Source organism: Chrysochloris asiatica, unplaced genomic scaffold (genome assembly GCF_000296735.1).
Source record: "Chrysochloris asiatica unplaced genomic scaffold, ChrAsi1.0 scaffold00054, whole genome shotgun sequence".
Classification (NCBI taxonomy): Eukaryota; Metazoa; Chordata; class Mammalia; order Afrosoricida; family Chrysochloridae; genus Chrysochloris; species Chrysochloris asiatica.
In genome coordinates, this window is record NW_006408572.1 from 2,950,262 (window position 1) to 2,961,291 (window position 11,030).

General features: G+C 41.6%; 1 protein-coding gene across 1 annotated transcript in view; it reads right to left on the bottom strand.

The window, feature by feature from the left end:
- Positions 1 to 11,030, bottom strand: part of SMG6 (SMG6 nonsense mediated mRNA decay factor) — a 286,565-nt gene that overhangs the window by 253,262 nt on the left and 22,273 nt on the right. The window contains exons 7-8 of the mRNA XM_006863239.1: positions 8,604 to 8,714; positions 7,710 to 7,922 (exon numbers count right to left, since the gene is read on the bottom strand). Of these exons, the coding sequence (XP_006863301.1) occupies positions 7,710 to 7,922; positions 8,604 to 8,714 (324 nt within the window). The remainder of the gene's footprint in view (positions 1 to 7,709; positions 7,923 to 8,603; positions 8,715 to 11,030) is intronic.

The following is an 11,030-nucleotide window of genomic DNA, read 5'->3' on the forward strand; positions in this document are numbered from 1 at the left end:
GAGGAGCAGCTGGTGAGCTTGAACTGCCGACCTTGCAGTTCAAACTGCTTTGCAGTCTGGCGCATTAACCCACAGCGCCACACCAGGACTCCAGATAGGAACCTGCAATATCCGTGTTCTAGAACCTAGATAAAGACAAGACTTTTGAGCACTGGAAAGTGTCCCTAGGTCTAGACAGATCTACCCTCTAACCTCATAGCAAGGAGAGAAAAGAAGGGGCTTATATTATTAACCAGCTACAAAATGCTGCCTAACCCCAGCCTTTATCTCAGCACTTGACATACTGCCTTATAATAATATATTTGTTTCTGTCTTCCACACATGACTGAGATTAATAATCACTTATGGTTGTTTTACTCTGTATTACCAATGCCTAAGTGCTGGTGTGGCGTTGTGGGTTAATGCACTGGACTGCAAGGTTGGTTTGAACTGCAAGGTTGATGGTTCAAGCTCACCAGCTGCTCCTTGGAAATCCTATACAGGGTCACCATGGGTCAGAACCATTTTGATGGCACTTAACAATAACAACAACAAGCACGAAACATGAGTCTTCAAAAAGTTCATGAAAAAATTCCATTCTCTTTTAATTTCATTTTCCCACAAGCCTTTTGAAGCTCCCTTTTATCAAACAAATCCCCACTTTCACCAGTGTGTGTTTCAAGGAAGACACAAAGCAAGTAGAGTTTTGGGGGTCTCCTTCAAGAAAGAAAAGAATACGGGAAGCTGATTTTAGCCTGAGAAAGAAGGTATGAAAGACACTGTGGTTTCCTTACTGGATTCATGAAGAGATATGAAACTGCACAAACATCTTCCTCAAGTGGCAGCAGTCTAGAACTAAAAGGCCAAGCTCACAGATGTAAATTTAAAAGAAATTAAGGGACGCTATCCAAGGATGATGTACAAGCTGATAACATAAACAGCTTCAAAAACAGTTTAGAAAACAAATCACTATATTTTACTCTATTTACTTCTGTAATTATTTGCAATTTATGCAAAGAATATAATCATATATTGTTTATATAATTAAAATTTAAAGAGTCCAATTCATAATAACAAAAAGTTGAAGACAGTCTTAATACTCATCAATGGAAGAATGAATAAACAAACTTTGATACATACACACAATATAATACTATTAAATGTTGAAGAATAGGGATGAATCTGCAAAACGCCTCATAACATGGTTGTACCTGGAAGACATTACACTGAGTGAAATTAGTCAATCACAAAAAGACAAATATTGTCTGAGAACACTATTGTAAAAAAATCAAGAAAAGGTTTTCATGCTAAAAGAAATACCCTTTGATACCAGGGTAAGAGAGAAGGTCATTTGCTGCTCATGATTAGATACATTAATTAGTTCAGGTGACAGGGAGGGCAGTATCAAAGAGGGAGGCTGGCAGAAGAATGATGAAGACAGGTGAAAAGAGGGGGAGGTATGCAAGGGTTAAAGAGGGGACAGAAGGAAACAGTGTTATATACACAACTCTGGAACAACAGTGTTCTGCAAGCAGACAGACAGATACACATGCTGAACAGGTACAGAAGGAGAGTGGGAGTAAATTTACAAATAAATAAGGGTTTGAAAGAGGGTATTTATACATGGGTCATTTACCTTTGTTGCAAACACCAATGAATGCGGTAGAACATCACTGTTGTTGCTGTTAAGTGCCTTCAAGTCGGTTCTGACCCACAGCAACCCTATATATAGGGTTTCCAAGGAGCTGTTGGTGACCTTAAACCACAGACCTTGCAATCTGAACCAGCTTTGCAATTTATTGCATTAACCCACAGCACCACACCAGCCAGGAGTCCATGATGGGGTATAAAGGGAGCAAAATGAGGAAAACTTTTAAAACATTACCAAACATCTTAAAGAAATGATTTATTGGACCTAAGGGCTAAGGACCATAGTCTCAAGGGACACTGTGGTCAACAGGCATAACATAGTCCACAAAGACAATATTCTACATTTTACTTTGGTGAGTTGCATCTGGGATCACATGAGGAGCTTTTAAGTAGCCATCTAAGGTGCATACTGGACTCTCTATGTGTAGAAGACAGAAAAGTGATGAAAACTGAAGACACTTGGAATTAACAAGTCCAGTGGAGCAGGTGAACATGAGTCATGTCACCACGATGCTGAGATGAGAATTAGATGGAACTCCACTACCACTACCAACTGCTCTGAAACGGATTACATTACACGATCCCAGATACAGTGGCAGAAAATGTGGAACAATCAAAATTGTTGAAAAAAAAAAAAACAACACCAAGCTTACTGGTCAGAAAGAGACTGGAGGAACCTGAGACCAGAAGCTTGGTCTGAGACCCTTCAGAACTGGAATGGAACTCACCCTTGCTGTCCAATTTTCAGCCAAGCAGTAGATAGGAGGGACAACAACACTAGTTAAGGTATGGTATGTTCACTTCGAATGATGGATCAGCCAGTCATTAAAGATCAAAAGGGCAACATTTACCTAAGGACAAAGTTGAGAAGGGATGGGAAGGTGGGTGGAATGGAAACAGGAAGCAGAAAGGAAGTGGGATAGCTATTGTTGCATGGAGAAGATTGCAATCATTGATATGAAACAAAGTGTATGATTTGTTGATTGTAAAACTGATGATCTTGTCTATAAACCTTCACTCAATTCACAACATTGTTGCTGTTCAGTGCCTCTGAGTCAATTCTGACTCATAGAGACCCTATACAGAATTTCTGAGGTTGTGCATCTTTGCAGGAGCAGAAAGTCTCATCTTTCTCCAGAGGAGCAGCTGGTGGGTTCAAACTGCCAACCTTGCAGTTCATAGTCCAGTGTTAATTGTACAGAGTGCCACCATGCTCCTCAATTCACAATAAAAAAATAAAATAATAAAATCTGTCCATTAGACAGCTGGGATCCTGGTGTGGCAATGTGGGCCAATGCGTCAGACTGCAAAGTCGATTGAACTACAAGGTCGGTGGTTCAAGCTCACCAGCTGCTCTTCGTTAACAGGGTCGCTATGAGTTGGAATCGACTCAACAGCACTTAACAACAAAAACATTAGACAACTAAAAAAAATTTTTAATGAGTCCAATGACGGCTCACATGCTGTACATGCCCTCCTACCTACATATAAAAAAGAATAAAAACATAAACATATATACATATTACGTCCAAAAACAAATAGGATAAAATAGGAAAAAACACACTACTTATAACTTTCAGAAGGGATGTTGCCCCAACCTTGAGGACAGTGTAAAGAGAATCTCAAAATGCTTTTTCAAATTAATCTTTGTTGCTTTCATTTTAAAGATCGTTAGACAGTATAGCTAATCCACCAAGATAATTTATCTCTTAGTCAAACAGGCTTCCAGTTTGGGGCTATAATATCCAAACTAGAAGAGGCAACAGTAAGGTATTCTACTATAGCACTACTCCTCCAGAGCACCTTAACATAGTGTTATCACATACATAAATAGGCAGTCTCAAGCACACCATGGACTTCCGGCGTGGTGCTGCAGGATCAGCACTGGACTTAATAACCACAGGGTCAATGGTTCAAACCCACCAGCTGCTCCTCGGAAACCTTATACAGGGTCACGATGAGTCGGAACTGAGTGGACGGAACTTAATAACAACAAGGAGTTACTAGTTTCATTTATAAGGAATGACCAATTTAATCTAGAAAACAGCTACAGACTAAGAAGGAAAAAGTAGAAAATTTAAATAAAACCCCCGTAGGAAAAGACCTCCATTCCCACAACCTTTTGGCTTGTTCTTAGTAGACATATACCTACAACTTCAAAGATAAAATACGAAACATCAAAAACTTTAGCTTCCTCCTACCACGCCCACAAATTTGCCAGCCTTCCCAACTACCTGTTCCTCCTTTCCCTCAAGTCTAAGAAGGTTGTCTCTTCCTCTTTCAGGCTAATCTGTTCACCTGTGCTCTGGAACCAACAACCTTTCCTGTCTTTCTAACAGCCTCATCCTGCCATGCATCTCTTCTTTTCTTATACCTTCACCCTATTTGTCATTCTATACTTTTTTCCTTTAGGCAACTGGATCAATTTTCATGACATCATTATTATCTATAAACGGATGCCTTAAAAAATGTTTATCTCTGGCCTAAATCACTCTCCTTAGTTTCAGATCTCTATTATTTGTTCATGTCTGATTATCTCCACTTCAAAGTCCTATGTTGTTTGGTGCCAGTGAAGTCAATTTCTGACTCACAGTGACCTCATGTTACACAGTAGGAATGTTCTTAGCTATGACCTTTACAGAAGCATATCAACAGGTAGTCCTCCCATGGAGCTGCTGGGTGGATTCAAACTGCCAATCTTTCGGTTTAGCAGTCAAGTGAATTAACTTGACTGCCCCACCAAGCTGCTTCAATGTCCAATAGGAATGAAAAAATGCAACACGTTCAAAACTAAATTATCTTGGAGGCAGAGAAGATGACGTGAAGAGATGGAGCGGCTAGGGACTTAAGACCCGGAGAGGGAGAGGAGCTGTGTGCTGACGACCGGCAGGGGAGGCAGGCTTGCAGGGTATATACCCTTTGGTTGGTTGATGATGCATGGAGGGGACTGTAACCATGGCAATGAAACGATATACGTAGGATGAATGTAAAGCTAATGTTCTCCCATGTAAACCATCACATAATTGACAATAAAAAAAAAACAACTAAATTATCTTTCTCCTATCTTTATTCCCTATCTTAGAGAATGGGCCATTTTCCACCAGTTTCCAAGCCGGAAACTTAGTTGTTATTCTTAACTTTTTCTTCCCCATCAGCTTACCAAAGCCTGTGGGTTTCATGTTCTTCATATACCTCATATATGCTTACTTCTCCCAATCTCCAGAGTCATTTCTTGATTCAGGTCCTTTTCATACCTCACTTGGAAAACTATAGCACCCTCTTGGTCTTCTTATTTCTAGTCTTCTTCAATCAAATCTCTCAGGAAGCAGCCAGAGCTATATTGCTAAAATGCAGATCTGACATGCTATTCCCCTATCTAAAATAGTCTATCATTCAACCCCTGTGCAGGGTCACTATGAGTCGCAACCAACTCCATAGTACTTAACAACAACAACAACATCATTCAACCCAGGAGACATCAAGGCAAGTGGTCGGGTCCCCTCAGGACAAATCCCCTTCCAAGACTAAGACTCAATGGGTATGTTTTTGTTACGTGCTGGTTCCGATCCATAGCGACCCTGAACAGGGTTTCCAGGGCTGTAAATCTTTATGGAAGCAGAAAGCCTCATCTTTCTCCCACAAAGCATCTGGTAGTTTTGAACTGCTAACCTTGCAGTTCGCAGCCCGATTCGTAACCACCATGCTACCAGAGCTCCTTAAGACTCAATGGGAATATACAAGCAGATATGCACTCTAACTGGTGACCACGTTGGTCACCGATAAGGAGAAGTGAGGGAAAAACAGCAATGAAGCTGTGAGCTAAGCCCTACCAGGGTCAATACACTCCTGTGAACCCAGGTGGAGACCTGGTTGGCCAAGAGTATGGCAAGACCTAAGGACTCCTGGGCCCAGAGTGAGTGACATAGCCACAGAGGATTAGAATGGAGAATGAAGCATCCAGCTGATAACAAGAGAAGGCACATGCACAAGAACAGCCACACTTGTAGGTAATACCCATTTGACCTGGCTTCAGTGGCTGGATGATCAGAACTCAACTAGAAAAAGAAAGAAGAGGAAAAAAAGTGATCTGATACAATTTGATGAACTTGACCTACATCTACATATGCAATAGCTCAAAAGAGGCAACAAATCTTTATAGGGAGGATCATTTCCACCCCCTCGATACACAGAGTAGACACAGGGATGGGCAACTTGGACATTGGCTAGCCAAAATGGAGGGGGGGAGGTGTTACAAAGGCAAGAAGTGACTGGCTTACAAGCTTTCAAGAGGGAGCCTATAAGCAGAGAGCCAGAGGAAGGTAGAATCTCCACTGAGTAGTTTCCAATCTGTCTGGGCAGGGCTGATTAAAGGAGATGGGGATAGCACTCATGTGGCACAATAGTGAATAATTGCAATCAGGACTGACTGTGAGAGTTGGAAATGTAAAAGTGGACATTTTGTAGCAAAAGGAAAGGAATAACTTTGCAGTCCAGGAGCAGAGGTCCCTGGAACCATCAAGGGAGAAGAGCGGAGTATAGGACCCTACCCAGAGAAACAGTGACACCAGAGATGGAGGAAGAAACAATGACGTGGAGCAATAGAGCGGCTGGGGACTCTAGGCCCAGAGAGGGAGAGGGGCTGTGTGCTGATGACCAGGGAGCAGGCTTGGTTGGCTGACGATGCATGGAGAGGACTGTAACCATGGCAATGAAACGATACACGATCGGATGAATGTAAACTCCCACGTAAACTATCACATAATTCACAATAAAACATTAAAAAAAAAAAAAGTCTATCATTCAAAATACCTTCAGGATAAAAGTCAGATTATTTACAGCATGACCATCTTGTTCGGGTTGCAGTTTACCTACCTAACCAACGAATTTTACATTCAAGACACAAAGAACCAAAAAGCTTGCAGTTCTCCAACTACTACACTCTATCCCAGTCTATGGTCTTTGTACATTGTCATTTGCTTTGTCTGGGACACACCTGATCATCCTCCTTTCCCTCCTCCTCTAGCTAATTCCTAATCATTCTTTATACTTCAATTATGTACCACTTCTTTTGACAAATGTACCTTGGCTACTGGCCCTCCCTCCTGACTAAACCAATGATTGCCTCAGGTCCCACCATTACATATACCTCAAAACAAAATTCATTTTATGTATGTGTCCTGGTGTGGCGCTGTGGGCTAATGCATTAAGACTTCAAAGTCATTTGAACTGTAAGATCGGTGGTTCAAGCTTACCAGATGCACCCTGGAAACCCTATACAGGTTCACTATGCGTCAGAACCGACTCGACGGCATTTAACAACAACACTGTTTACGCATTCTTCTTCACCTTCCACTGGAATGTAAGTCCTTTGAGCTCAAGGGAGATTTTGTTGACTATACCCTCAGTGCCTAGGATACAGTAAATGCTCATTTGCTGAGTAAATAAATCATTAAAAAAAATAATCATTTGCTGAGTAAATAAAACAGACAAATCTTCCAAATGGATCTATAACTTCCCTGGCCCTAGGAAAAAGTCACAGCCCAAGAGTCATAAGAGGGTGTCTCAAAAAAAGCTGATTAACATATAAGACTAACACACCTACCCTGGCTACTTTAGCTCATGCTCTAAATCTAAGGCCAACCAAAGTGAAAAAAATATGAGGGCTTTCAAATTGTGGCAAAATTTCATTATCTCTAAATTTTTTTTCGTTTTTCTAAATTCTACTTTTCCATTAACTTTTTGAAGCCTCCTCCTAAGTACACTATCATCATTACCTACAGCATTATATTGGCAATTCTCGTCCCAAAGCAGCAAAAAATTCTAACCTTGTACTAAAAAATCTTCATCTACAGAATTACTTTTGTTAAATTCTACAGTGCCACACAGTGGCAACAGAGCAAAGAGCATAATAAAGATAAAAGGAAGTTTAGGTGGGCGAGATGGATGAAACGTAAGAGAGCCTTAAGTGGCTTGTCTTCCCTGCGATTACAGGAAACATCTGTGGAGTGCTTCAGTTTATCAATTGGGAACCCAGGCTTATTTAGCAGGTTTGGCTCATTGCATCACCTGCAGGTACTTACATCACTAGGACTCAGGCTACCCAACCCATTTTCCTGTTCAGAATCCTTCCCAGACTCAGTGCCCTGAGAAGACCGGGGATGGGATGGATGGATCCAGATCTCCAGGCGAGTGGTATCATCTCCAACATGCCGGAAAGTAGACTTCTTTCCTTTCCGCCATTGGTCAGAGTTCAATTCCAATTCCTCGTGCTGCTTCTTTTCCATCTGTTCTGCCTACACAACATGCAAACACACAAGTTTAGATGCTCCGGGGAGTCAGCTGATAAAGGGCCTCATCTGTGTTTGGTGTCTAACACCTATGAAAGGTAAAGATTTTCTATAGTTCCAAAGTGACAGAGTAGCATCTACTTTGTCTCACAAGTTACTAATTCTAGCTACTAGATGCTATAGAACATGTATAACCCAAGGCCCCAGAATGCTCTCCTAAAGATCAGTTTGCTTCTGCAAAAGCCATGACTACCCAACAGCAAAGCCCTCCACTAGTCATTCCCTTGAAGACAAAGAAGCACTATGATGACGCCTGAGGGGCAGGGCCCTGATTTGAGATTCATGGTTGTTCGGGCAGATAAGTCATCTCCTGAGTTGTAAGTGGGCACTGTGTGTTGACTCTCGCCAAACAGATGTTGGCTCACTTACTTCCTATCCCTTTGAGCTAGTTGGTCTGGGTCATGAAGGCAGGCTTACGGAGTATACCCTTTGATTGGTTGATGATGCATGGAGGGGATTGTAATCATGGCAATGAAATGATATACGATAGGATAAATGTAAAGCTAATGTTCTCCCATGTAAACTTTCACATAATTCACAATAAATACTTAAAAAAAAAAAAAAAAGAAGCACTACGAGGAACACATTCTTCTAGAAGTAATGTTTCTGCCTATATCTCCTACTCACCTTTCGTTTGGTCTCTTCAAACAAGCTCATTAGGCTCTCCTTGGCAGTCAGGATACGGTTACTGGCAGCTAAACTACGCATATAGTAATATACTGCATCAAGCTTCCTCCGCTGTGGAAAGAGGCCAGAAAAACTCAATGAATCAATTCTCTGACTCTAGCCTGAAACTGGGCCCAAGGAACCCTACTCTCTCTCAGACTGCCCAAAGCTATGCAGGAGTTTCAGTACAAATAAAAAAGCCAAAATGTCATATTATGGATAGGGATTTGAACCAGTTCCTAATGATTTTGACCTCCTGATGAAAATCTTGCTACAATGTATATTTTAATTCAGTATATTTAGGATGGAAATTTAAATTCTCAGCAGGGGGTCAAACCAGAATTAACCAGTTTGAATCTCTGGATATGGGTTCATTTGTGCCTTTCCTCCCCAAAAGACAGATTCAAGCCCTAATTCCTGGTGCCAGTGAATGTGACCTTATTTGGAAATGTCTTTGCAGATATAATTAAGATAATATGAGCTCATATTGGAGAGTAGGGTGGACCCTATCTGTATCGTTGGTGTCCTTATAGAGACACAGAAAGAAGTTGGCTAAATGAAGATGACAATCAGCATCAGAAGCTAGAAGAGAATAGGAAGACTATTTCCCTAAAAACGTCAGAGTGCATAGCCCAATGATACAGTGAATTTAGAATCCTAGCTTCCAGAGCAAAGATGTAACTTTGAGGACTAAGGTGGGCTTGACCCAAGCCAGGGTATTTTCAACTGCCTAAGATGAATGTGAAAGTTGAACAATGGATAAGGAAAACTGTAGAAGAATCAATGTATCTGAATTATGATGTTGGCAAAGAATACTGAAAGTACTATGGACTGCCAGAAGAACTAACAAATCTTGGAAGAAGTAGTGACAGTATGCATCTTAGAAGGGAGGATGGCTAGACTTCGTCTCTTGTTCTTTGGACATATTGTCAGGAGGGACCAGTCCCTGGAGAAGCACATTAAGCTTAGTAAAGTTGGTGGAAAAGAGGAAGACATCCCCAACGAGATGCATTAACACAGGAGCAGCAACAACGATGGGCTCAAACATAGTAACAACTGTAATGATAGTATAGGACCAGGCAGTTTTGTTCTGTACTGCATAGGGTCATTATACATCAGAACCAACTCAATGGCACCTAACAAGCCTCCATCCAGATGATGAAAATACACAAAGTCCTGGTGTGGCACTGTGGGTTAATGAGCTGGACTGCAGAGTTGGTTTGAACCACAAGGCCAGTGGTTCAAGCTCACCAACTACTCCTCAGAAACCCTATACAGGGTCACTGTGGGTCAGAACCTACTTGATGGCACTTATATATAACAACTTTGTGGCAATTGGTTATAGCATCTATTGGAAATACACTATCCAGGAGAGACGCAAAGGCAATTAACTCATCAGATATCTTTTCTTTTGATACAATATTGTACCTTACATGCATAAGTATTCTAAGAGTCAAGTACTCATAAACCACCAAACTAAACCCACTGCCATCTAGTCAATTCTGATTCATAGCGACCCTACACAGGATTCCATGAATAAACAAGAATTCTGAAACAGAAAAAAAAAAATCTTACCAAAGCAGAAAGCCTCATCTTTCTCCTATACAGTAGCTAGTGGATTTGAACTACTGACCTTGTGGTTGGCAGTCCAGTGCTTACATTACTGAATCACAAGGGCTCCTACAAATACTCATGTTATTTTGGTTAAATGCTGTTGAGGCGGTTCCGATTTACTGAGACTTTGAGACCTTGTATAGCGTGTAAGGGGCAGCTAAAACCACCAACTATGTAGTTACCAATCAATCCATTGCTTATTCTACAGCATGACAACAGGACTCAAGTACTCATTTGTTGTCTATTTTCTCCCTTGGGCTCATAGAGAGAAAACAGAATCTCATAAAATGTAAAGGACACCCTTCGAAGACTAAGACTCAATGGAAATGCACGCTCTGATTGGTGACCGCACACATCACCGATGGGGGGAAGTGGGGTAAAAGCAACAATGAAGCGGCAAGCTAAGCCCTACAATGTTCAGTGGACTTCTGTGGACCCAGTTGGGGACCTGGTTGGCAAGCAGTGTGAGGAGACCTGGGGACTCTTGGGCCCAGAGTCAGTGGCGTGGCCACGGAGGACTCTAGAGGAGAGTGGAACTACCGGCTGACAGGAAGAGAGGGCATGTGCACAGGAGCGCCCACACTTGCAGATGATACCTACGTGACCTGGACTGGATGACTGGATGATCGGAGCTCAACCAGGAAAGGAAAGAGGGAAAAAAAAAAGAATGAGCTGATACAATCTGATGAACTTGACCTATACCTATGGAGCAGCAACTCAAAAGAAGGAACAAATCCTTACAGCAAGAAGCATTTACACCCCCTCCATACACAG